Source organism: Lontra canadensis, unplaced genomic scaffold, assembly GCF_010015895.1.
Source record: "Lontra canadensis isolate GAN:19392208 unplaced genomic scaffold, GSC_riverotter_1.0 scaffold110, whole genome shotgun sequence".
In the NCBI taxonomy this organism is placed as follows: domain Eukaryota; kingdom Metazoa; phylum Chordata; class Mammalia; order Carnivora; family Mustelidae; genus Lontra; species Lontra canadensis.
In genome coordinates, this window is record NW_022631104.1 from 5,661,062 (window position 1) to 5,688,565 (window position 27,504).

The 27,504-nt window shown below is 48.0% G+C and overlaps 1 protein-coding gene across 1 annotated transcript in view; it reads left to right on the forward strand.

Moving 5' to 3' along the window:
- DNAH9 (dynein axonemal heavy chain 9) overlaps positions 1-27,504 on the forward strand; it is a 313,067-nt gene that overhangs the window by 250,688 nt on the left and 34,875 nt on the right. The window contains exons 60-65 of the mRNA XM_032840101.1: positions 2,532-2,725; positions 5,545-5,693; positions 17,202-17,329; positions 19,918-20,145; positions 24,414-24,605; positions 25,613-25,804. Coding sequence (XP_032695992.1) covers positions 2,532-2,725; positions 5,545-5,693; positions 17,202-17,329; positions 19,918-20,145; positions 24,414-24,605; positions 25,613-25,804 — 1,083 coding nt within the window. The remainder of the gene's footprint in view (positions 1-2,531; positions 2,726-5,544; positions 5,694-17,201; positions 17,330-19,917; positions 20,146-24,413; positions 24,606-25,612; positions 25,805-27,504) is intronic.

Sequence of the window (27,504 nt, forward strand, 5' to 3'; positions counted from 1 at the left end):
ATCCCGGACCCCGTCCAGCAGCTGGGGACACTGATCAGAGTGTCATTTGCCCCGTTGAGTGGTGGCACCGAAGGGGGTAATGGGTATGCAGGAGGGTTAATGGTGGTGCAAGCTGGGAGGAAGATGGGAGCCAGTTCCTCAGCCCGGAGAGAAGTAATTACAGCAGAGGCAGCTTTTCTCAGCCTGTCAAGAGCCCTCCCACTGGCCACGCAGATGTCAAACTTTATTAACTGAGCATTTTCTAAGTGCCGAGCAGCCTGCGAGGGCCAAGGCGTACAAAGCCGCCTAAGAAAGTTCTTGCCTGCAGGGAACTCACCATCTTGTGGGAGGTGATGGGCAAGTAAACCAGCAAGTGTGATCCAATAACTGTAGGAACCCTGAGAAAGCACCGGGGAGGGTTTTATAGTCTTCAGAGCACTCGTATCTGCATTAGAATATGAGCTACGCAGACAAGGATGACTTGGCCTCATTTTCCAAATGAGAAAATCAAAGCCCACGAAGGTTTAAAAACAGTCTCTGAGTCACAAGAGGCTCCTAAGGGGGGCTGGGTGGGGGGGGACGCTGAGACCAGAGCCTTCACCTCCTGGAGCTCCCTTCTCCATCCTGCACCGCTCCCTACCCCTCCTCTCAGTACAGGTGATGCACATCCCCAGCTAAGTGGCCAGGGTGAAGTCATGGGGCCATGGACCCCATGAGAAAGGGCACATAAAAACAAGACATGCGTTCATCTGCTTGGGAAATAAGCCAAGGCAAGCCCAGGTCAAGGGTCTCTCTCCTTCTCCACTTTACCTCCCCCTGGTCACAAGTAAGCCTTTTCTCCTGCTTTCTGACACATCCCACAATCTCCCCTTCCAGACGTTGACTCTTGCTGACCCCACCCTACAAGATGCCCCTCCCTTGTCTTTACCTCTGTCGTTGCCCAGCAGAATTCTGTATCCCTACTAAGGCCTCCCTCATCTCCTCTTTCTCCTTAACTTAGGACCACAAGCTCCTTGAAGACATGTGTCCTTTTTTGTTTTCCTTTGTATTCCCAAGTACCTGGCATGTAGTAGACATTCAATAAATGTTGCAATGAATGAATGAATGCATGCATGCATTCAAATAACAAGAGCGTATTGGGATCCTAAAAATTCATGACATTGTGGTAGGTGCTTTGGACATAGTCTGGCTTTTAATGTCACCGAAGAGACCAAACTTACAAGCAGAGTTGAATAGTCATGGAAAGGTTGCAGATAAATGTCCAAGTGACTAATGTTTATGTGGGCACTCTGGAGAAATGGAAAGGGAAGAACCCCTACCCAATATTCGGTTCCAATGTCAAGACTGATGATGCCAACACATACCAAGAGTGTATTAAAGAGTTTATTATTCACATAGTGAGTCTTTCTGGGAGAGCAGGGGAGCTCCCAAGCAGTCTGAAAGTGGCTTGAGAGCCAGGGAAGGAGACCACCTTGGAGTTTTTTGTCAGTTTAGGATTGGGGCCAGAGTCAGTATTCTGGTACATGGGCAGGAGTTTGCATGCTACAACCTCCCTCCAGCACCAGAGGAGAAAGCACCAATGCTCACCAATCAGCTTGCCCAAACGTGGAGCAGAAAAGGAAGAGGGAGGGATAAGACTTTAAAGCTGTCAGCAATCAAATATCTAAAAATTGAGTCAGACCCTTTTTGAAGAGATCAACTCTACAAATGATTCCAAGTAGCCCACACAAGGAGGATGGGGAGGCTCTATGTTTTCGGTTGCAGAGGGTGAACCTGAGAGAGGTTGCTGATTATGAACAGGACTTTAACAACTTGTAGGAAGGACCCTAACGCATACTAATCAGGACCAGCACAAGAACAGGAAGGAGTGGAATTTGGGGGAGGAAAGAACGAGGACCTGTCTGTCCCATGGTGAAAGCAGAACAAACAGGGAGTTGAGTTGGTAACGAGTCTGGCACAGTTCCAAGGTTGGCCACAGATACTCTTGGACGCAGGAGTAGGGAAGCAGGACGCCCGGTTCACTGGAAGGATCGGAAGGAAGGCACTAAATGAAGACATTTGATGTACCAAGTTATGTATTTGAGCTTCATTCTTATGGAAACAGGCAACTCAGGAAATGTTACGTTGGTATTAACACAACATCAGTGATGCTAGGGATGTCTTGAGAAAGAACTTGACAGGAGTTGCCAGTAGAGTGAGTACTGAAAGGAAGGAGTCAGAGACTTAAAAGGTCTGACCTCCATGACCAAAAAATTTCATGGCATCCCTTTTGTCCCTCCTTCCAGGCAATACCCAGCAGGTAAGGGCTGCTCAATCTTTATTTGCTAAACTTTGCACATTATTGGTCCAGTTTGCTGAAGGTGACTTTATCAAAACCTTTCTGCTAGTACCTGGGGGAAAAATCCAAAACTCCAGACGGGAGAATGAATGAGACAGAATTATATCTATACTATTATCTTGTTCCTTGACCCTACCCCCCCCCCAAACACCATGAAAATTATAGCTTTCTGGAGAAATTGCATTTCAGAGCAAGATTCCCTTCAATTTCTCAGGCACTTTCATCAATGGAAGGATTCTATAATCTGGATCGGGACATTGAGGGATCTGCCAAAAGCTGGAAAAAGTTTGTGGAATCGGAATGTCCTGAGAAGGAGAAGCTTCCACAGGAGTGGAAGAACAAGACAGCCCTACAGCGCCTCTGTGTGATGAGAGCCATGCGGCCCGACCGGATGACCTATGCCATGCGGTACAGGACACAGGAGAGTGGGGAGCCCCAGGGAAGGCATGGGGCAGTCTCAGCAATGCCCGATGAGCAGAGCTGAGCACAAAGGTCAACCCCATAAGGCCTATTGCTACGTGTTTGCCATGTATTTTCTTAATACCTAAGTGCATGATTTGGAAAGAGGTACTCATCAATATCAGCCTTATGAAGGATACTGGGCACACCCGATGTGGTGGGAGATGATGGTACCCAGAGGTTCATCCACAGCAGGAAGAACATCTCTCCCTGCTCCTTCCCCTCCCCCTCCTTTTTCTTCTTCTTCCTCTCCTTCTCCTCCTCCTTTTCCTTTATCTTCTCCCCCTCCCCCTCCTCCTCCTCCTTCTCATTCTTTGTCACTACCCACTTCCTCTTCTCCTCCCCCTCTCCCTCTTCTCCTTCCTCTACCCCTCCTCTTCTCCTCCTCCTCCTCCTCCTCCTCCCCCCTCCTCTTCTTCTTCTTCTTCTTCTTCTTCCTCTTCCCCCTCCTCCTCCCCATTCTTCTTTCTCTTCCTCCTCCTCCTCTTCTTCTTCTTCTTCCTTCTTCCTTCTTTCTTCTCCTTCTTCTTCTTCTCCTGATAATAGCTGTCGTACTGAGTGTGAAGTCGTATCTCATTGTGGTTTGATTTGTCTTTTCCCAATGACTAATGACAATGAACATCTTTTCACATGAAAACAAAAGGGGGGAAGAGCATCCCTCTGACCACAAAGAAGGGAGAGAGAAGGAGCGGAGGCTGTAGCTGAGGTGGTAGAAGGATGACAGGAAACTGAGGAGGATCTTGTGTGATGGCGTCTCTTTTCTCTTAGAAGTTGGGAGCCAGGTCATCAGGGGAGTCTGTGTGCCAGAGGCGGTGGCAGTGTTGGAATTCGAGGAGGATGCAGAGTTTGAAATAGAGTCTGTGACAAGTGGGAGAGAAGGCCGACCAGGGGAACCCAAAGAACTCCAAGCAGCATTGAGGGCTCCGCTAGTTAAGATCCTGCGTGTGTAATGGCACCAGTCTTCACCGTTGGGTGGTTCTTCACAGCAACATCCAACAGCCCAGGTGTAGATGCAGTTCAGTAGGTCTGGAGCGTGGCTCAGTTCAAGGCAGGGGTTAGGCAAGGGGCGGGGGTAGGGTGATGAGGATATTGATGAGATAATGATTGGACATCAAGGTGCCTGTAGTCTATAGGGACCGAAAGCAGATTAGCAGCTGCCTGGGGCTAGATGGTGGGAACAGGAGTTCTTCAAGTAGGCAGGAGTAATCTCATTTGGCATGACGAATGTGTTGTAAAACTGGATTATGGTGAAGGCTGTATAATTCAGTAAATATATCAAAAATTAGTGAATGGCATACTTAAAATAAATAGGTTTTTATGTGAATTGTACCTCAAGAAGTTTTTGGTTTGTTGGTTTGTTGGTTTGTTTGTTTAAGGTTATAGGCTGTGGAATCTACACTGGATAGGAAAGAAGTGAAGAGAGTAAGGGGATGATTTGATTTGACTGATTTATTTTAATTTTTTTTAAGAGAGAAAGAGCATATTCAGGAAAGAGCGGAAGGGACAGAGGGAATGAGAGAGAGAATCTTAAGCAGGTTCCACAGTCAGCAAGAAGCCTGATGCTGATGTCATGACCTGTGTGGAAATCAAGATTCAGTTGCTTAAACCGACTAAGCCACCCAGAGAGCTCCTTGGGATTGGGTGCCCCAAGTAAGGGAAAGATTTTTTTTTTTTTTTTTAAGAAAACAGGGAGGACAAAATGCTGAAAATCCTACATCAGTCTTGGCACCAGATCAGGCAAATCAGAGGTGGAATAAGGGTCCGTTGCTGAATTGCTGGTAAAAGGCTTTAGTCAGAGGGTGGGATGTTCTCAGTTAAGGTTTCAGATGTGAAAAAGCCCTCAAGTGATGACAAGGATGAGGTGTGGCCATGAAATCAGGTGGCTGAATGCGGGAAGAAATGAAGATTAAGAATCAGGAGGATTGTCCACATGAATGTCGACATCGCTCGGGCTGCTAAAGAGATGGTCCATGAATCAAGGGTTCAGCGAAGGACTAGAGTGACGAGAGGAACAGTAGGTGACATCAACCTGCAGGGGTCATGGGAATGCGGCCAGGGGAATGGGGTGTCCACGGACACCCCAAGTATGGGAAGCCATGGTTTAGAAACAGCAAGTCATCAGTGAGGAAGACCATGATCCCACCTCTCAGTCCTGAGGTAGGTCAGAGGCAGGAGAATGAGCCCAGTGGAAGAGACTACAGAGAGAATAGTGTCCTTGGGGAAACGTTAAGGCCAAGAGTTGGACCCGATGACCAGTAAGTGGTTACAACTGCAAGGCTTGTTTGGCGTAACATGGGACAGTCTGGAAAGGAACATTGGCCAGTGGAATAAGATGAAACAGATGGTGACAGAAGCAGGAGAACATAGGAAGGTGGAGAGCCTTAAATCTTGAGCGGGGAAGGAGGACCATAAGATGTAGAAGACGGAGGATGCAGCTGTGCCTGCAAGCTTCTAGAAAGCATTGATCCTGGTCATCTTCCGGAAGATGATGGTGAAGGGACAGGACACCCAGGCTTCCCAGGGGAGTCGGGTGTGGCGTGTACAGATAGGAATTCAGAATAAGGCCTGATCTAGGACAGCAGGCAGGCAGGAACGGCATAGCTTCTAAGTGTTGACTTAACAACTAGGGAACTGGAAGTTGGCCGCAGCTCTATAACTAACTCCCAAGCCCATGACCTTGAGTACATCCTGCCAGGTCTGTAGGCCTCCCTGTCTCCAGCATCACACCTCTGTGACAGATACACATGCGTGTGCTTCTTTCCCGGCAGAGATTTTATTGTGGAGAAGTTGGGAAGCCAGTACGTAGCGGGAAGAGCACCAGACTTCGCGACCTCGTATGAGGAATCAGGGCCAGCCACACCCATGTTTTTCATCCTGTCTCCAGGGGTGGACCCTCTGAAGGACGTGGAGAATCAAGGTGAGACATCATCCTCTTGGAGCTGAGGCTGCCCTAGCCCCCACGGACTTTCACTCCTTGCATCCGTTGGTCTCTCTTTTCCTGGCTCAAAGCTCAGTACGCAGTACCCAGTATTTGCTAACACAGAGAAGTCAGGGTCATGGCTGAGCCAACACTAGAGGATCTTTCCTGAAGGGGGGACCACCCAGGGCGGTTCATGGAAGAGTCCATGTTAGCAATTTACCAGGAGACCTTGTCCTACCACCCACCCACCCACCTACTCACCCTTGCTTTGGCTGGAGTGGTCTTTCTTCAAGGCTCCCACTGCCCTGAGAATAAGGTCCAAACTCCTTAACGTGTCTCACAGGACACTTCATCCTCCTGTCCCTCCCTCTTTCTCCTTTCCATTAGCAGTTGCCTATTGCTGCTGTAATGAATTACTGCAAATCTAGAGGCTTAAAATAACATGAATGTATTCTTGTACAGTCCTGGAGATCAGAAATCATAAATGGGTCTTACTGCCTCCTTCTTTTCCTTAGAAAGACTCCTGTGATTATACTGGGCCCACTTAGATAACCCAGGATAAGCTCCCCATCTTGAGGCCTTATATTTACTCACACTACAGAGTCCCCTTTGCCCTGTAAAGTCCTATATTCATAGGTCCTGAGGATTAGGACATGGACATCTTTGGGGATCTACCGTTCTGCCTACATTCCCCTAATCCCCTCTTTTGCATTCTACATGGCACCCATTCTCCCATGCCTGCTGTGTCCCCTCCTGAATCCCCCTACCAGACCAGCTTCTGTTCATCCTTCAGATCCCGATTTCAAGTCACCACCTCCAGGAAGCCCTACTGACTTCCAAGATTCTAGGTTCCCCTCCCATGTGCTCCTGGAGCACCCTTCTTTATGTCCATCACCTTATAATTGTCTAATGACCACTGTGTCTTCCTAAGAGAGTGAGAGCTCCTTGGGATCGGGTGTTCTTGTCACCAGGATATCCCTAGTTCCTAGAACTGTGCTGGGTACTCAAGAAATAGATACATTAAATGAAGGAATGAGCAAGTGAATGACAAAACTATAACCCTGGCAAAACGACAACATTTCATGAAGTTAAATAAAGACCTGACAGGTCAGAGCCCAAGCCATACAGGTCCAAGAGCAGTCTCTTCATTATGCAATGAAAGGACTCCACAGCCTATGCCTGGTGCTTGGGGGTCATTGAGATGAGGCTGACTCGGTCCTAAAGAATGGATAAGATTAGCACGCTGGGGGCGCCTGGGTGGCTCAGTGGGTTAAAGCCTCTGCCTTCGGCTCAGGTCATGATCTCAGGGTCCTGAGATCGAGCCCCACATCGAGCTCTCTGCTCAGCAGGGAGCCTGCTTCCCCCTTTCTCTCTGCCTGCCTCTCTGCCTACTTGTGATCTCTGTCAAATAAATAAATAAAATCTTAAAAAAAAAAAAAGATTAGCGTGTTGGGGTGGCTCAGTCAGTTAAGCCATGCGACTCTTGGTTTCAGCTCAGGTCCTGATCTCAGGGTCATGAGAATCAAGCCCCATGTCAGGCTCCACATTCTTAAAAAAAAAAAAAAAGGGAGAAGAATGGGTAAGATCTATGGGAGGAACAAGAAATATCTTTTTTATTCGCTGATTTTATGTATATTTTTGTAGTCTCCTAATAAATTTGCATGATGCTTGCATATTTTTAAAGAATGGATAATAAAGAATTCGAAATGAAAAGCAACAGTTCTCAGCTCCAGCCAGCCCTCCCCATACCACCCCTTTCCAGACACTTGTTTTTTGTTTTGGGGGGGTTTTGGGGTTTCTTGTGGGGCTTTGTTTTTGTTTTTGTTTTTGCCAATTTCTGAATTTAGTCCTCCTCGTGGTTCCTGCTCTATTTCCTACGAATCTTGTATCCCTAGTTTTTTTGTTTTGTTTTGTTTTGTTTTTAAGTTTTATTTATTTATTTTAGAGAGAGAGCATGAGGGGTGGGGGGCGGGGAGAGAATCTCAGGCAAACTCCATGCCTAGCACAGAGCCAGTGCAGGGCCCAATCTCATGACCCTCAGATCAGGACCTGAGCTGAAGCCCAAAGGAGCTTGCTTAACTGACTGAGCCACCCGAGGCACCCCTTTTATCACAAGTTTTAAATTGATCAATTCTAGATATCTATTTACATTCCCTGATATAAAAAATAAGAGTTTCACTCCCACTATTGCCCACTCAAGACCGTCCACTTCTACCACATTTTTAATAGTTTTACTGAGACATCATTCATATGTGGTATGATTCGCCCATTTCAAGTATATGATTCAGTTTGCTAATATTTTCAGAAGGCTATGCGACCGTCACCACAATCTAATTTTAGCAAATTTGTGTCTCTCCCCACACCAGAAAAATCCTACATCTCTTAGCGAGTACTCCCTATCTCATCTCATGTCCTCCCTAGTCCACCACCAATTTACTTTCTGTCTCTAAGGATTTGCCTGTTCTGGACATTTTCTAGAAGTGAAATCATACATTATGAGGTCTTTCATTGATGGTTTGTTTTACTTAGCATAAGAGTTTCAAGGTTCATCAAGGTTGCAGCTATAGCATATGCCATTCCTTTTTTATGGCTGGATAATATTCCCTGTCGATCAATCAAGCAAGTATTATCTTAACAACTATTAAGTCTTCTGATCCAGCACTATAGAATGTCTTCCCATTTATTAAGATCTTCTGTAATTTCTATTATTACTATTTCATAGTTTGGGGTGTATAAAGTGTTGCATTTTTTTTAATTGAAGTATGATTAACAGAAAGTGTTACATTAGTTTCAGGTGTAAAATACAACGATTCTGCATTTCTATACAATACTCAGCGCTCATCACAGTAAGTGTACTCTTAACCTCCTTGCATTTCTTGAGTTCAGTTCATTCCCGAGTAGTTTGTCCTTTTTTATTCTGTTGTAAGGTGGGATTATTTCCTTAATTTCATGCTTGGAATGGTCACTGCTAGGGACTTTTTTGTACATTTTTGTATATTGGTCTCCTATCCTGCAACCTGGCTGAACATATTTATTAGTTCCAATGATTTTTCTGAATTCCTTGGGTTTTTTGCAGATACAAGTTTAGGTGATCTACAGAAAGATAGTTTTACTTCTTCCTTTCCAAACTGGATGGCCTTCTATTTCTTCTTCTTGCCTACTTGACCTGGCTAAAATTTATAACACAATATTAGGTAAAAATGGCAAGCTTGGACATCCTGGGCCTATTCTAGATCTTTGAGGAAAATCATTCAGTTTTCACTATTAAATATGATGTTAGCTGCAGGTTTTTTATAGATACCCTTCATCAGATTGAGCAAGTTTCCTTCTAGTTTGATGAGATTTTTTTCCTTTATCATGAAAAGGTATTGGATTTTGTCAAATGCTTTTTCCATATCCATTGAGATGATATCATTTTGTCCTTTATTCTATTGATATATTACATTAATTGATTTTTGGAAGTTAAAGTAACCTCGCATTCCTCAGATCTCACTTGCTCCTGGTGTATAATCATTTTATATATTGCTAGAATCAATTTGCATATGTTTCTTTGAGGATTTTTACACCTATGTTCATAAAAGATAATGACCTGTTGTTTTCTTTCCTTGTGATGTCTTTGTTTGCGGTATGAGGGAAAAATTAATAACCTATACATGAGAATGATTTGGGAAGTGTTCCTTCCTCTTCTATTTTTTGGAAGATTTTGTGAAAGATTGATATTAATTCTTCATGTATGATAGAATTCATGGTGAAACCACCCGGACCTGAGCTTCTCTTGGTAGGAAGTTTTTAAATTACTACCTCAATCTCATTTATTATAAATCTATTCTGATTTTCTATTTCTCCCTGAGTGCGTTTTGGTATTTATTTCTAGGAATTTGGCCATTTTTTAAGATTTTTTTAATATTTTATTTATTTATTTATTTATTTGACAGACAGGGATCACAAGTAGGCATAGAGGCAGGCAGAGATGGGGGAGGGAAGCAGGCTCCCCGCAGAGCAGAGAGCCCAATGCAGGGCTCCATCCCAGGACCCTGAGATCATGACCTGAGCCCAAGGCAGAGGCTTAACCCACTGAGCTACCCAGGTGCCCCGAAACTTGGCCATTTTATTCAATTATCTAATTCATTGGCAAACTCCCAAATTTTGGTATCTATACTAAAATGTTTACTTCCTTGGCATGCCTGGGTGGCTCAGTTGGTTAAACATCTTACTTTAGCTTAAGTCATGATCTCAGGATCCTGGGATCAAGCCCTGTGTCAGGATCCCTGGTCAGCGAGGAGTCTTGCTTCTTCCTCTACCCCTACCCCGTACTCTGCTTTCTCTCTCTCTCTCTCTCTCTCTCTCTCTCAGATAAATAAATAAACAAATCTTTTTTAAAAATGTTTACCTATGGGGTGCCTGGGTGGATCAGCGCTTCTAAGCATCTGTCTTCAGCTCAGGTCTGATCCCAGGGACCTGGGGTTGAGCCCTACACTGGGCTTCCTGTCTAGCGGGGACCCTGCTTCTCCCTCCCCATCTTATGCTCCCCCTGCTTGTGCTCTCTCTCTCTCTCTCTCTCTGGCCCTCTCTCTCTCTTATAAATAAATAAAATCTTTTTTAAAAAATGTTTACTTCCTCTATTGGCCGTGTTAACTTTTAAACAATGTTAGTGAAACTTAATGTTTTATTTTGTGACTTCTAGATCATTTCTTTTGACTTCCCTCTATGTAAGCTGAGACCAGTTTTCCAACTTAATTCAGCTGTGCTTTTTCCATAGACAAGGATGAATATATATTCATTCTACTCTGTTACCATCATTAATCTTATTCATGCCTAGTGCCTAGTCTATGAGTTAACTGTAATATTTGAAAACCAATAGCATTTATGTCATAATTAATTTACACATATTAGTCACTGAAGAGGCAAGTAAATATGCTGGGATGACATTTCCTTTGTGGATCCAATGTCCTCATCTCTAGGGGACTCTCAGAGAAGAATGTTCTCAGCACGGAGTTTCAAAGTCATACCAAATTTCAGTTTGCTTCATGTATATGATGATTTTCTTGGATAGCTTTACGTTTTTCCTGGAGTTTCTGAGTGTCTTTTCCTTGTTCTTGGGAGAAGAAACAAATGCCCCCTCTGCCGTTATCATGGCTTCATGCTTCTATTAATCATATATGTTGTCTAGAATCTACGTTATCCTCCTTGAGAATGTTCCACCCAGAGCCCACTTACGTTCTGTTCTAAAATAGATAACTTGCACACTAGCCACCCTGGATTTACTCTCTCTATATTCTAATCAAATACTATCATTTTGGGGATCCTGTATCTTTTACCTTCAATTTTGACCCTAGTTTTGCTAGCATGCACCATCAGAAGAGAATCATGGGAAGTAAAAATTCCGTATGCTTGGGTGGCTAAAAGGCTTTAATTTTGCCCGTATATTCTTTCAGTAGTTTTGCTAGGTGTGAAATGGTTTTTCCAGAATGCATCCGCATTGCTCCGTTGTCTTCAAGAAGTCAGTTGTGTTCCCTTGGGGTCAAATGTCAGTAGGGCGCTCTTCTTCCCGTAGTGGTGGTTACCTGTTTCTGTGCTGGAAACTTGAGGATCATCTCCCTAGCTTGTGTTCTGAAGCACTATGAGCTGTGTTTGGTGGGTGTGGGTCTTTTCCATTCATCCTTTCAGCACTCAGCATGCCATTTTAAGCGGAAAAGTCAGACCTTTCTTGATGTCTGGAAATTTTGCTCTGTTATTCTTGGTAAATATCACTACCATTCACCAAGTTGCTCATCCCCCAAACCTTGGAATCAGTCGCCTTAAAGACTCCATCCACCACCCACCACACTGAGTCTTATTGATTCTACCTCCTAAATCCATTTCAGGCTGGTCTCCTTGTCTCTAGCATCATTGTTGCCTTCCTGGTGTGAGTCACCGTAACCTCAGTTGGACTGACAAAGGGGCCTCTGAAGTCATCCCAGTCTTCTCCCACTGCCTGCAATCTTTGACCACTCAGCAGCCAAAGACATCCTGCTAAACCTCAGATCTGACTGTATCACTCCTCCTTAAAATACTCCAGTGGCTTCCCTTTGTTCTTAAGGAAAGTCTGGTACCACTGGCATGATCTGTGTGGCCTTTCTACCAAGCCTTGGCTCTTTCCTTCCCCCAAGCTCACTCTACTCAGGCCACGCAGTCCTTTTAGATCCTCAGCCACACTATGAGCCTTCCTAACCTGGGCATTTTCACAAGAGATTTCTTTTATCGGAAATATTTCTCCCCAGCCATTCAAGACTGTGGCACCCACTCACCCTGCAGGTACCAGCCTCTTCCGACCTCTCTGCAAGACCAGTGATTCCCTGTTATGCATGTATTTGCTTCAGAGCATTCAATACTCTTCTAATTAAATATTTCTTTTAAGGAACTTGAGTAGCTCAGCCAGTTAAGCGTCTGCCTTCAGCTCAGGTCATGATCCCAGAGTCCCGGGATCCAGCCCTCATGGAGCTCCCTGCTCAGCAGGGAGTCTGCTTCTCCCTCTCCCTCTGCTGCTTGCTCTCTCTCTCTCTCAAATAAATAAGTAAAATCTTTAGAAAATAAATAAATAAATACTTCTTTTATCATTTTAACTGAGGTTTGCCTACCTGTTTGTCATTAAGGTCCTCAGGTCAAGGACCATGCTTATCAGTACCTAAAAGTGTAACTAGCAGAGAAAAAGCATTCAGCAATTATTTGTGAATTAACACATGAATGAGTGTCATAAGAACTGTTGTTGCTGAGTTGTTCCCAATTTTCACCTTTTTATAGAGTTCTGTATTCTGTCTTCTGGAGGTTTAGTCCTTTCGTATTGACAAATTCTAGCTGCCTCATTTTGGTCCAGTATTTTCCTTTTTGGAAGCTCGCATATGCCCTGTTTATGAGCAATTTCCTTCCGTCCTTTGCCAATTGACCTCCATCTCTTCCATCACGCACTTCGAGGCTTTCTGTCGTTGCGGGGACGCCGACCTCTCCCTGATCCATATTGGTTATTTGTCTCTGAATACATTATCTCAGCCCTGCCCTTGGCCTAATCTCAAGTCGTGTTTCCTTACTGGAGGCAATATTGCTGCTCATCAGCCACAGATTACTTAAGCACCTGTGCCTCCTTCTCTCTCTCTCCCTTCCCCGTGCCTTCTTGATGGCTTCATTTATTTTCTAATTCACCCACTTAGAACATAGACTCTGGTGACAGCCATGCTTTCTGCATCTTGAATCAAATCAGATTGCCTGATGGGCTCCTCTTCTCCAGTTTGGAACCTACACGACTGACTCACACTTCCCTCCCCCTCCCTCCCTAGCCCCAGCATATTAAGGAACTTACTGTCTCTGTGTTTGGGGAGAGTCTGTGTATCAGACTCAGTGTGTATCACTGTTTCACTCCTCGTAGACGCTTACAAAGCTTGGCATCCTTTCCCATTTTTGAGTTTGTGATTTATGTTCTGAACTCCTTCATTTCTCTGTCCCTTTGTTTCAACATGGCAGGTTTTAATATTGGGGAGGGTTTTAAAACCATCAGGGCACCCGGATGGCTTAGTTTGTTAAGCATCCGACTCTTGATATCAGCTCAGGTCTTGATCTTGGGGTCATGAGTTCGAGCCCCACAGTGGGCTTCATGCTGGGCGTGGAGCCTACAAATGAATGAATGAATGAATGAATGAATGAATGAATGAATGAACCTACCTACCTACCTGAGAGTTAAGTGAAAGCTTTGTTGCCTCATCCTCATGCCACCATCATGCCCTACCCCCAACCCAAATGCACTGAACCCACGAAGTCCCATGTAAGATTTTAGTTCTCGTGTCCCTACATCTCATCCATTGACCCTTGATCAGGAATCTATGCTTTTCTGGCAGCTTTGTGCCTCTTAGTCTCCTCCAGGATTTTCCTTCCTCAACAACTTTGGAGGAGGAGGAGGGAGGGGCGGGGAGGAGGACAAAATTCCATCCACGTTCCATGGCTTCTGTTCTAACACAAAACCTAGCACCATCCACCTCCACTGCTTTCCTTCTTGCCTTCTCAGATTAATCCCTTGAAGTGCTTTAATGTAACCCTCTTTGCCTTTCTCTTCATCACCTCCTTCCTGAATGAGACACACTTCCTTATTTCCATACATTCTCGCCTTTGCTTCTTTTAAAAGCAATCACCCATTTTTCCCAATCACCCATAATACCTGCCTCCTAGGGCTACGGTAGGATAGAAGTGAAATCTCGGACATGAAAAGACTTTGAAATGTTCAGAGCACAGTAGCGTCGTACGGCATTCTAACGAAGATGATAATTCCTCTGTTCTTTGAGGCAGCTCAGCTGGCTCCTTCCTCTCTGTCCTTGAAGCATGGCTCCATCTGTGGCCCTCACAACCCACAACTCCCCTTTCCACCCTAACTCACAGGCATCTTCTCTTTCACTTGACTCTCTCATCATCTTACTCGGTCTCTCTCCTCCTGTGTTCAGTTATCTGGCTTAACAAATAATTCTGTAATTTCTACCACCTTTGCCTTCCACTGTTTCCTTGTTTGCTCTCTCCAAGGTGCTGATCAGAACTCTGATTTTTTTGCAAACCTGCTACCCAGTGTTTTCAAAGAAAGTATTCAATGTAGTGTTTCTGTAGCCAGATTACCCACACTTTGCATGCAGCCTCTTTCCCATTGTTCCTGGCTCTATTCTCTTTTTTTTTAATAGTCCATTGGAACTCAGTGAGGTGGGAGCAAGTGCAGTCTCGGAAAACAGCTTCAGGATTGGGGGAATATTGGTTTTTGTGTTGAGAGAGACTCACTTGTTCATGTGCCAGGGAGTGGGAAAGTGAATAGGGAGATAAAGGTTGATGATACAAGGAGAGATGGGATTCGGGGAACAGAAGAGGGAAAGGAAGAGGGAGGACACATCTTCCGTTGAGCAGGGATGCAGATAAAATGGCAGAAAATTGAAGGAGTTCCTGCCACATGGCATATGTTTCCCCAGGGAAGTAGAGAGTGAAGCAAGTTGCTGGGAGTCGACGGAAAGATTGCCAAACAGCATTGAGGATGAGAATCATGAACTTGGGGTGGCTCCAACTCCCCAAATGTTTCCCTTCCTGTCTTGTTAATTCATCTAGGATTGGATGGATTTAGCAAAAGGGTGGCACAGAAGCAGAAGGGGCACTGGAGTTGAAGGTTTTGTAAGATCTTCGTCCTAAAGGATTATTGAATCCATATTAAAATAAGAGAGAAGTCAAGGTGAAGGTTAGAAAAAATAGAAGAGCCAATGGACTGGGCATTTCACTGAAGCAGAGTGACAGGTAAGGAGGGATGGAGGGAACCGACTAGAGAGGAGAAAGCAACAGTAGTAGACATGAATGAAGAATTTGTCCGACATGGTTCTTGACGATCATAAAGTCCTGGGCACAGCCATGGGGAGTGAGTAACAGAAGTGGATGGAGTTTGGTTCTTTGAAGATGTCGATGCATGAGTCTTGAGGTTGGCTGAGTCATCCATTGTGACTTTGAGTTTTGCCGGGATAATGCTGAAACGGGACATATGGAAGATTTTGAACTGAGGCCCCAGTGGAAATGAATCTCACTGGGAAGTTGGTGGAAGGCAGAGAACATAGACGTTAGCAGATAATATAGCCAAATGACATGTGCTTAAAAAGAAAAGGGGCTTTTATACAAGGATGGGAAGAAATAACCTGCAAGTGAAGAGGAACCTAGAAAAACATTCCCCTTCCTCCCAGCCCTGTGGATACACGGAGCTCGGAAGAGGGCCACGGAAGGTACCACGTCCTCAGAGACAGACAAAGAAGCATGCTGGGGAGGTGTGGAAGGAGGTTTACGATGGACACGATCTGGTGACACTGCCATGTGGAGAGTGGGAAGGAAGATCAGAAAAGGAAAGAAGAGTTAAAGGTAGTGGGAGTGGGGAGGCATGGAAGCCATGGTGCAGAACAGCATGAAGATGAAAAGCCACGAGAATGTGGCTGGCATGAGGGACTTGCTGGTGATGGTGCAGGGAGCCCTGAGAGCCTCAGAGTTGCCAGTGGAAGGACCCTGCAAGTTTGCCCCAGCACATCATGGGGCTGGCACGTTTGGTCCTTGCAAATCCCATCAATGCTTCCCCTTCTCAACTTCTCCACGTCAGCCTCATCACCACACCTCAAGCCTAGACTAACACATGCTGAGCCCCCCTGTGCATGCCAGCCTCTGCCCCAATGGGTCCCTGCAGTCCGTGGTTTGCAAACTGATCTTCAGCGAGAACCTCTTCTCCTACATCTCCCTGACAAACAAAAGAAATTGGCTCTTTTGTGAGTAGGAACCTCACAGAGGCTGTCTAACAATCCCGGCACCTTTTATCCTGGTACTTTCTCTGGAATAAGTTGTTTATATTGCCGGTTCCAAAGCTGACATCAGATCTATTGCCAGCAAGGATTTATGGTTTAATAAGGGTGTTTCTCGGGCTCATCTCAGTTGAATCTCTAATAACTCTTCTCGCTGCAGAAAGTCATCATCCTTCGTCTTGCACAGACTTGGGAAAGAGACTCTATACCTTTTCTTAGCATTTAAAAGAAATATCCAGTATTGACAGTTTTGTTTAAATTTTTTGCACAAAATATCAAATTGCATCTTTCATTTCAGTTCCCCCGAAACAAAATGTTTAAGGACATATTTTTTAATCTTCTTTCTGTCTTTCTATTTCTTTTCTTTTCTCTCGCGTACTTTATCTTCCTAGAAGAAAATTGCTCCGTAATTCCTGCGTGGCCGTAGATACACTTTTATGATCCTCTGTCTAAAGAATATTATGTAATTTCTCTAAACTTTATTGTACGGGGCTAATAGCTGACATCCCAGCAGAAGTGGTCCTCACTGCTGAGGCTGGCTGCGTTGTGTGAAGTTTCTCCTGGGCCGGCAGAACATGCAGTGAGATGGCTGTGATGTGTGTCCCTGTAACAGCCGCCCTTCCCAGGACGCAGAGCATCTCCACCTGCCCAGCCAAGCCCTTTCTTGTCCTGCCTTTTGCTCCTCTTTGCTCTCACTCATGCAAAATGAGGAGACAAAAGACATTCCTCTGTGTTGAAGAACAGCAGAGGAGGCTAATACGGGGTAAAGACCAGGAAGCCAGAACTACCTGAGTCTTACCCCAACCAGGCATCCCTCCCCATGGAGGTCCAGGGAAAAATCCATAGCCTGGAAGCCATTTCAGGCTCTAGGGCAGCAGACCAATGCCTGGTGTTCAAGCGAAGCCACACCAAAGGGCATCATCACTTCAGTCCACCCTTGGGGACTCAGTGAGGGTGGGGGTGTTGATGTCCAACAAGTGCTTCCTGTTGTTTGGGAACAGAGAGCGGGAAGAGGTATCCCTCACCCCCCAGCACGCTCCTGAGAAGAAGAGGGGAAGGGTATGAGCGTTCAGGCATGCCTGAGTTCGAGCAGTGGTACGGCCATGGGCCTCTCCTCGTGACCACAGGACAACAACAAAGATGGTGGACATGAGCGAAAATAAGGACAACTCCACACCCCTTTCAGGTAGAAAGCTCGGCTACACCTTCAACAACAGGAACTTCCACAACGTGTCTTTGGGGCAAGGACAGGAGGTGGTGGCTGAGGCAGCGCTGGACCTGGCTGCCAAGAAAGGTCACTGGGTTATCTTGCAGGTATGACCCCTGTGCCCTGTTCAGGGTCATTCTTGGCCCCACAGCTGTCTGGAGCTCACAGGGCAATCTCTGGGCTCCTCTGTCCTCTCCACCCCTCTTCCCTGCCTTTCTTTCCACACCCCTGCCCATCTCACTGCCTGATCCTCTCTCCGTCCCTCCTCTGGGGTCCTCCCCACCGCTCCCCATGATTCCTTGTCCCCTGCCCCTCACAGCCCCCTGCCCCCCTAACTTCCTGTTTGGGGCCTTCTCGGGGAGTAGGTATCCAGCTGAAGACCGTGGGAACGGGGTCTGGTAGGTGAACCTCTTCCCAGACGTATCCCAGAACTTTCCACCGCTCTGCCCTTCCGCTGTGCCCCGCGTTCTGTGTTCTCGGTTACACGCGTGACCACGACAGCACACGTGTAACTGGAGCTCTGCCTCTGCACCTGGAGCTCACGCCTGTGGGCGCCCGTCTGGGATGTCTCCTGCTGCTCAATTCACCGAACTCACAAGACATAAGGGCCGCCCCTCTCCTGTCGCCACCTGTCCCCTCATCCCTGGCTTATGCCCCTTACCGGGGAGCTGGGGCTGGGCCAGAGCTCTATTGGGGTGCCCCGGCTGAGCTGAAGGGCCTTACCTGATGACCGTGCCCTTCACTACATCCCCTTAAGGAGACACCTACTCCTTAATCCCCTTTGCGCCCAGTGCCTAGGGCAGACAGAGGCAACACCCTCCGAAAGCCTGCTCGGTGACAGACTCGAGGAAGAGATCAGTGCAAGGGAAAATAAACAAGAAAGGTCACTCCCATCCCGTCCTTGCTCTGAGTCCCTAGAACTTCTGTCTCCTGACCCCTCACTGCATCACCACTGGCCACAGCAAGAACAGCCACCCAGAGTTGGGGGGCTTCGTCCTTCCTTTCCCTGGGGCTCTTTGTCCAGAAACTCAAGAGAAAAGACAGTGACAGCTTGGGATCCTACTTCCTCCCTCACAGGCTGGCAGGATGAGACCCCATCCTGGGCCCTCATCCTTCAGGGACCCACCCAGCCACGGGGACGGCAAACAGAGAGCCTTTCCTCCCTTGGCACAGAGCGACCCCAGGACGCTTGCATCTGCTGATGTCCTTTCCTGAGAGCTCTCCCAGCTTAAATTCAGGAATTGGAATTCCTGCAGGAGGAGCGGAGGGCCTGGCTAAGGTGGCCCTGGCTTTCCCAGGCAGCCCCTCTGGAGCTCGGCTCCAACACAGGGCTTACAAATGAATTCCTTAACAAGTGCTCGTTTCAGCAGCTGCCCCTCATGCTTATGTAGTGGTAACGGCACACAAAGCCCTTTCAAATCCATTAACTTTGGTCCTTTGCAGCAAGTCTGTGAAATAAGTAGGGCCAATATTCTTGTTCTTTCTCCTTTTATAGAAAAGAAAGCAGTGCCCAGAGACCAGCTGCCGGGGCCAAGTGCCGTGCTCCATGCCGATCCGTATATTTAAGGCTCTGTGGGCAGGCTTCCTCCAATATTTCTGGAGTTTTCTCTCTCCATCATAATGGAACCTACCACAAAGGAGCCATCCTGGCTACATCCTGGATTCTACAAAGTAGTGCTGAGAAACAAGTGTAGGTTCAGACAGACAGGCAGGAATCACATGGGGCGGGGCGGGTGGGGAGGTGGGGAGAGAAGGGCACAGATGAAGGAGCCGGGCTTAGAGTAGGAAGTCTTCCCAGCGCATGAGCAGCAATGCCTCCCTGTGTTTTAGGAAGATAAGTTTGGCAACAATTAGCAGAATGGCTGGGAGAGAGGGAGAGAGGACTCAAGAAAGCTAGCTAGAAGTTTAAATCAGTGATTTTCACATTTTAACACGCATACAAATCACGGCAGGATCTGATTGAAATGCACTGATTCAGGAAATCTGGGTAGGGTCGGAGAGTCTGCATTTCTAGACGGATCCTAGGGAAGGCAACACTCCAAGTCCATGGGCCCCGCTTCTGAGTTATCAAGGGTTCAAATCCTCCGAGTGTCAGAGGCGGGGGTCCAGATTTGGAGCATCTGGACCGTGTGTTCCAGTCTCCCAATGGAGCCCAGCACCTTCAGCTCTGCCCGGATCTTAGTAGAAATGCAAATGCTCGGGCCTGCCCTAGACCCAAGGATCTTGTTTGTTTTTTGTTTTTGTTTTTTAAGATTTATTTATTTGACAGATCACAAGTAGGCAGAGAGGCAGGCAGAGAGAGAGGAGGGGAAGCGGGCTCCCCGATGAGCAGAGAGCCTGATGTGGGACTCCTTCCCAGGACCCTAAGACCATGATAGGAGCCGAAGGCAGAGGCTTTAACCCACTGAGCCACCCAGGTGCCCCAAATATGTTTTTAAGAAGCGCTGCAGGGAATCCCTGTGCAGTGTCAGGTTTGAGCCCTGTGTGCTGGAGAGACTTGGGAGATCAAGAGAATAGGGTTCAGTTGCCAGAGACTGCCAGGTCCCATCACTGAGAACCCAAGACACCTGCTGCGATGAGCTTTATTTGAAAGCCAGCCCCCTGCCCCCACTGCTGCCTTCCTGAAACCATCTGCTGCTAACAAAACTAAGCAGACACCTGCGTGGGGTGGGTGGGGGGTCTTCCTTCCCACTAGAACATACACCTGGTGGCCAAGTGGCTCGGCACCCTGGAGGAGAAGCTGGCAGAGCACGCGGAGAACAGCCACCCGGACCTCAGGGTCTTCATCAGCGCGGAGCCCGCGCCCTCCCCGGAAGGCCACGTCATCCCCCAGGGCATCCTGGAGAACGCGATCAAGATCACCAACGAGCCTCCCACAGGCATGCGTGCCAACCTGCACAAGGCCCTGGACAATTTCTCTCAGGTACTGCCCGGGGCGGACGGGAGCGGGGCGGACTGGAGCGGGGCGGACTGGAGCGGGACGGACGAGCCACGCCCCTCACCATGGCCGGCTGACCTGCGTCCCAAAGCATCCAGCTGCCAGGAGGGCGGGAAGTGGGGGGACGGGCTGTGGAGCTGTGTGTCCGCTCTGTGACGGACCTCCCAGTGCCCGCGGAGTACAGCCCCGCTGTCAGTTCCCCAGTACACTGCGGGTGGGGAAGGGGAGCCAAGCTTAGGGGCCTGTCTTTGGCAAGAGGCGTGGGCGAACTCTGCGCAGGTCTCCCTGCTAAGGAGATACCCCTTGAAGGAGAGGGCGTGTTGCTATACATTGAAGGGACATGCTACGCCGGCCACATGCTTACTGGCTAAGCACGCTGGGGACGGGTGCACGTGTTCCCACGAGAACACCTGCCATCATCAGGCATCCCGAGCGTCCACGTCACATAACCCGGGTGTCAGATGGGGGATCTGGCCTTGGGACGTCACCACGTGGTAGGCTTTCACAGCATGGTCCCTGGAGCAGCAGAAGCTGCTGGGAACTTGGTAGAAATGCAAATTCTCAGACCCTCCACCACCACCCCCAGACCTCCTGCATCAGAAACTCTGGGGTGAGGGCCCAGGAACCTGCGTTCTAGCAAGCCTCCAGGGGATTTCAGGGCGAAGCTGAGAGGATCAGGACAGAAGTTTCAGACGTAGGCCACCACGTACTAGAACCTTCCTTTAGCGGGAATCTGAGACTTGTGTTGCAGAGCGTGGATTTAAAGGCAAAGGGGGCCCGTGGGCTACTGACTTTATATGTGAGGGTGACTTGTGAGGTCTGCGGCTCAGGCTTTCTTCACCTTCTCAGGAAGGCGGCCTGTCTTGCTGCCTCTTCCTGGGGGAGCTCCCGCTACCTGGGAAGTGGAATCCACAAAGATGTGAAAGCCAGGAGATCGGGGGCTATGGAGCCACCTTGAAGTCCATCCGTCACCCCAGGCCTTGGTGGAGTCCAAGGGGAGGGTTCTAGAATCTGTCCTCTCAGACGTTGTCTTCTAACAGCCCCTGCAGACCTCTGGCTCCACAGACCCCACACTCACAGACTCACCCCCAGTCCCAGAGAGGTCCCCTCGGGAACCTGAAGGAGGACTCTTGTCACTAACCCAACGTAAACCACCAGGACTAGGGGCCCGCTGGGGTCTGGTCTAGCTTTAACTTGATGGCTATATGGTAGTCAGGATCTGAGGAGATTTCCTTGAGTGTGTGAGATCCCCCATAGCTTGGAGATCAAGCAGCCCTGCTTGGAGGGGAAAGCTTCCAAGGAGAAGCAAAATGGGACCAGCTTCCTTTCTCACTCCCTTTCCCATCCCAACTCCAAAACCCACTCACAATCTGGAACAGGAAGTGGGGAAACATTACCAGGAGATTCAAGATCTTTTCGCTTGACGTTTTATTAAGAAACCCCTGCTTGTTGCAACAGAGTAGAAAATAGGATGCGGTCTCGTTCATGGGCCTTTTCTTCCCTTTCCTTTAAGTGCTTTTTTTTTTTTCTTCCTAAATAAGCCTTCACTAAATTCCTAAGTACTCCATACCAGTGGTCAGAACTTCTAAATTTTCCACATTTCATATTCCATGTAGGGGAAATGTAACATTCTTAAGTCTGAAACCTACAGCCTTCTGTCCAGGAGGCAGTGTCTGGTTCCAAGCAAAACCATTTTTTCTAGAATAAATAAAACAAGATGGGATCAGGAGGGAGACAAACCATAAGAGACTCTTAATCTCACAAAACAAACTGAGGGTTGCTGGAGGGAAGGGGGTCGGGAGAGGGTGGTGGGGTTATGGACATTGGGCAGGGTACGTGCTATGGTGAGTGCTGTGAAGTGTGTAAACCTGGCGATTCACAGACCTGTACTCCTGGGGCTAATAATACATTATATGTTTATTTAAAAAAAAAAAAGTTGAGCTAAAGGTAAAAACAAAACAAAACATTTTTTCTGCCCCGAAAAGTCACCGGTTGCCCAACAGTGTGAACACACATCACACCACTGAAATGGACACTTAGAAATGGTTGATACAATAAATTGTATGTTGAGTATTCTACCGGGAATTTTTTTTTTTATTCATAATTGAAAAATAAAAGGCACTGGGAGGCAGTTAGCTAACTCTCTTGAAGGACACACAGAGCCCTCTCTGACCTTTCGCCTCGAGGGTCTTGGACAGATCCAGGGAGAAGGGCAGGAAGGTGTCTCAGATGCTGGGCCTCCTAGTAATTAATATTACAATATTATGCCTCAGTAGGATTATCACCATCTATGAAGGCCTTCTGGCTTCACCTCTCAGCCTCTCCCCAGACCCTTGTTCTTAGGTTTCTGTCCCTGCAAGCCCCACGTCCCATCTGGGTTACCACGGAAATAAATCCCAAAAGATGCAGGCTTTTCCTGGTTTTTCAGGCCCTCCCACCGTTGGGCTTTGGCCCATTTATAGCCATCTTGGGAAACTCATTCTGAGAAAGAGAGAGAGATGTGGGAGTACAGTCATTGCTCACAAGTGTTTTAATTGTTCCATTCTGCTTTTATTAGGTGCCCCAAAACAGAGGCCTGGTTACTACCCCTGCATTCACCCTGTTCCTTCAGAGCCCTATTTTAGTCATTTAAGGGACAAATGGCAGAATGGAGCTCTTGGATCCCTGCTGACCCTGCTGTTGGGGACGATCATTCTCTTCTGATTTTGTTTGAGTGTGCCACCGTCAACCAGGACTCTTGTCTTTGTGCTTCGAGTCCTTTTTTAGCAGAGCCCAGCACCTGCGTGACTCAGTCCGTGAAGCGTCTGCCTTCAGCTCAGGTCACCATCCCAGGGTCCTGGGATCAAGTCCCACATCGGGCTCCCAGCTCAGCAGAAGCCTGCTTCTCCCTCTGCCTCTGTCCATCGCCCCCTCCGCCAACTCATGCTCGCTCACTCTCTCTCCTCTCTCCTCTCTCTCTCTCAAATAAATACATAAAATCTTAAAAATAAAAACATAAGTATTTCCTCATTAAAAAAAAAAAAAGTAACAAAGGAAGCATCCTACATCCAGAAGGCAGTTAAGGTCTTGCTCGCACAGGCAGTGACTTGTCCTTCTGTGATACCTCTGACCTTTCCTAGCCATAGCTTTGTGCCCAATATGGTACCCAGCAAATGCACGGGGGGACCGCCACATATCCAGAGAGAGATAAGGACTGTCCTGGGCTCATCATGGAAAAGTCGGAGCTAGTAGAAGCTGAACTGGTCCTGTCTCCTCTGCTTCTGCCTAGGTGAGAAAGTCTAAGGACCAGTCCTCGGACGAAACAGCAGGACTCAACCCAGTCCAATTGGCATGAGCTATGAAAGCGTCCCTTGTAGGCTCTGCCTGCAGCATCTTGCTCCTTCCTGATTACAAAGGGTCTCACTTAGGGGAAATTCTTGTTCATTCCAGGCAATGTAAGGATGCTTGTCCTTCCACACCTTCAAGATGCACACTTTCCCCATCTGCCACACCATCACCACCGACCCCCTTAAAATCCGCCAAGCACAATCCCATTGCCTTCCTCTGCACTGTCTCTTGCTTTCTATTTCTTCCTTCTGTCCCTTCTTTAAACCCCTCTTCATAAGCCTCACTCCCCCACCATCTTACCCACGGCAGGCAGGACCCCTCTGCGCTCCTGTTCCCGCAGCCTTGTGGCTGGTCCCCCCTGCTTAAGTTTAGGGGAGCAGGTAGTATGGCGAGGGGCGTGGGATTCCTCTTTGTCTCAAGGCTCTGTTTCCCATCCTCCCCCTCAGTCGCACCGGCCGTGACCACACCTGCTCTGGTTCCACCGTGGGCAAGAAAAGCAGACAGGAAGGGGAGAAATCCGAGATGATGCTATAGGAGTCCCTACCCACACCCCTGCACAAAGTGTCACTCCCATGTCCCACCGACCCTCACGACCTACGACCCCGTTTGCCATCAGCTATGCTGGGGGACTTAACTGGCACGCCCAGGGATGCAGACGTCAGTTGCAAACCAAACCCTGTAAGAACCTGAATCTAAAACCTTAACTCAGATTTTAAACTAGAGCCCAGCCCCTCCCCAAGGTCCCTTCGGACCCTAAGCCCGCACCCACCCGCAGGGCAATCTGTAGTCAGACTGGAGCTCCAAACCTAACCAGGACCTAGGGGAAGCTTTTCCAGCACAACTTCCAACCGCCATGACCCACGCACTGGTCCGCGCTGCGCAGGAGCAGATCTGTGCTAACGTCGGAGGCCACACCTCCCTTGCAGGACACGCTGGAGATGTGCTCCCGGGAGACGGAGTTTAAGAGCATCCTTTTTGCTCTCTGTTACTTTCACGGGGTGGTGGCAGAGAGGCGGAAGTTCGGGCCTCAGGGATGGAATCGTTCCTACCCCTTCAACACCGGGGACCTCACCATCTCTGTGAACGTGCTCTACAACTTCCTGGAGGCCAACGCAAAGGTATGGAGTCTCCGGCCAGTGCCGCGGGGGGAGGGGGGGGAGGGGCGGGGCCACCCCTCAGAAGGGTGACGCGGTCGGCACAGGGAGAACGGGCACGCGGTGCAAATGGTCTCCACCCTCTCTGAGTACAGGAAGGAAAGGCCAGCCCAAGGGCAGCGTGAGGCCGAGAAGGGCACCACGGTGAGGTGAGGGCTCAGAAAGCTCAGGAAGCCAAACCAGTGACTCATGCCTGGTGCGAGTGAGTCCCTTGAGTCTGTGTCCCAGGACCCACCAGACCATGCCCACCGGATACCTGTTCCCGGTTGAATTAGCCAGTTCTCTCTCTTCCCTGTTATGTCCATTTCATAGAAAGCTTCTACGAACAGCCCATGCCCTTTCACGTAAGGGAATGTTGAGACCATCCAGGCTTTTGTTGTTCACAGACCAAACATAGCATCAGCAAGGCTTGCAGGTGGGAAATGTGAATCAGGCCCAGATGCTCTAAGCCATCGCTCTGCCTCCAGCTACGGGGTCCTGGGAAGCTCACCCCCAAACACCCCCTCTTCATTCTCTGCACGGACACAAGGCTTTCCCCACATGGTTCCCCACCTGACATCACGATCTTAACTTCGCCTGCTCCATTTCAATCACTTTGAACTTGGGAGGAGACCATAAATGAATATGCTGAGAAGTGGTATGAAATTTTAGGAACGTTCCCTGGTCTTTACTTTGTCCCCTGGGCTATTTGCCATGGGAGGGACTTGCAGATGGAGCCTGACTTCCTGGCCACTGTTAATGACCATGAAAGAGGGAAGGCATATACGCAAGGGGGTTGGCACCTTGCCTCTCCTCACTCTCGGATGTAAGTTTTCAAGCATTTACCGAGCTCCCTGGGGTGCTGTGGGTGTGCAGGTGCAGACAGCACTGCTCCTCGCCTTGAAAATCATCCCGTCTTGTGGCTTACACTCTGCCCACACACAAGGGCAGCACCGACGTCTGTGCGGAGCTCTTTCTTCCCTGTCTCCCAGGTTCCCTATGATGATCTGCGCTACCTCTTTGGAGAGATTATGTACGGAGGCCACATCACAGATGACTGGGACAGGAGACTCTGCAGGACGTATCTGGAGGAATTCATCAGGCCAGAAATGCTAGAAGGAGAGCTGTCTCTGGCACCGGGTTTCCCACTCCCGGGCAACCTGGATCTCGTTGGCTACCATCAGGTGAGGCTCTGCTCACGCGGGACCTGGGGCTTCCTTCAAGTCTGTCCTGCAGGAGCAGGGACATTCACACAGGGAAAGGAAAACGACCTGTAGAGCAGAGCTTACATGGAGTGTGGTTCTCAGCCCCAAGTTTACCCTGTTTGACCTGAGAGCGGTAGGATTCCCAGCCTCCAATTAGCAATGAAATAGATCTTTCTATTGTTGATGTTTGGTTCAATAACCCTCTTCATTGCTCTTTTCTACAAATAACATCTGGGGCATTCATTTGATAGTTTTTACCCAAGATATTGACAGCGCCATTAGGAGCAAAACTCCAGGTTAAGGACTTAGCCAACTCTGAGTAAGTTTATGTTAGCGATTCCAAGTATCTTCAGAGGGACCCGGCCACGTGGGCAGATCACTCACCCCTCCTGTTCTTTGTTGGCTGCTGTAAACACAGGCCCCTGCGCACCCACATTCCCAGGGAGCTCTTCGGGACTGTCACTTTGAGTTCTCGTTTGGCTATGACCACAGTTATTTTTAAAGTGACCATCTTTGCCTATTTAGCCTGCCATGGAAGATATGTTAAACGATAATTAAAAAAATAAGACAAAGAAAAAGCCTAAAATAACTCTGAATACCGGCCTTAAGGGAAATACCAGTCACCGAAACATGAATACAAACTTTAAAAAGAAAGTTTTGAATTCATAGAATTTAAACAGAAGGGGGCCTGGCTGGCTCAGTCGGAGGAGGGGGCAACTCTTGCTCTTGGGGTCATGAATTCGAGCCCCACACTGGGTATAGAGATTACTTCAATAAATATTTTCCTTAAAAAAACGATAAAATTGAAAAAGATAAACTGCCAAAGTCATCCAAACCACAAAGACTTGAACCTGTGAGAGGAAATTTCAAACACTAGGACTATTTAAAGAAAAGGAATTTCTAAAAACTGCTTGACTGGAGAGGCAGAGAAAGTTGTGCAAGGGCGCCCCCTCCTGCCTGCAGGGCCGTCCAACAAGAGGCTCGAGCTGGGGATGGGCAACGGCGTTGTTTGCCCGTTCCAAATGACTGAGACGGATTTTCATCTTCTTTACATCTCTCTTTAATCCACCAGTTTATAGGTGGTTACAGGGCACCGACCAAGAGTTCAGAGGTGTTCTGGGGGCTGGAAGAAATACAAAACTAAGCACACGAATTTACCTTTAAGGAATGAGCCATTTTTTACTTAGACGAGAGGACACAGCAGGAAATCAAAATCAAATCAGGAGCTCACCCTGAGGGGCACTTTCTCACCGTAGTGGAGAGAACCGGAGGGTACCCAGAAAACATTCGGAGAAGACAGGGACAGAGTTTTTAGGGACAGCCGACGGTGGCCCACCGTCACTGAGCACAGGAATGTGTTGTTTGGATGGCACGATTAGAAAACTGTTTTAATTCAAGTAATTCTTGCCAGAGGCAGGAATTCCCTGGTTAACAGCAAAACTCGCCTTGTCCCACGGCTCGATTCTCACTTTTATTTTGCGCGCGCGGTCCCATGTTTGAATCTAGGTTCGTCATCTCTGATCAGATCAATGGGGAAGAGAGAGAGGAATTTAAGGGAGAGAGAGCGGGGGCCGCAGGAAGACTCGAGTAAGACGCGAAGTAGGGTGTTTCTCGAGGACTCGGAAGGTGTGCGGAGGGAGGGACAGGTACAGACCTGGGAGCAGGCTGAGCGGGGGAGA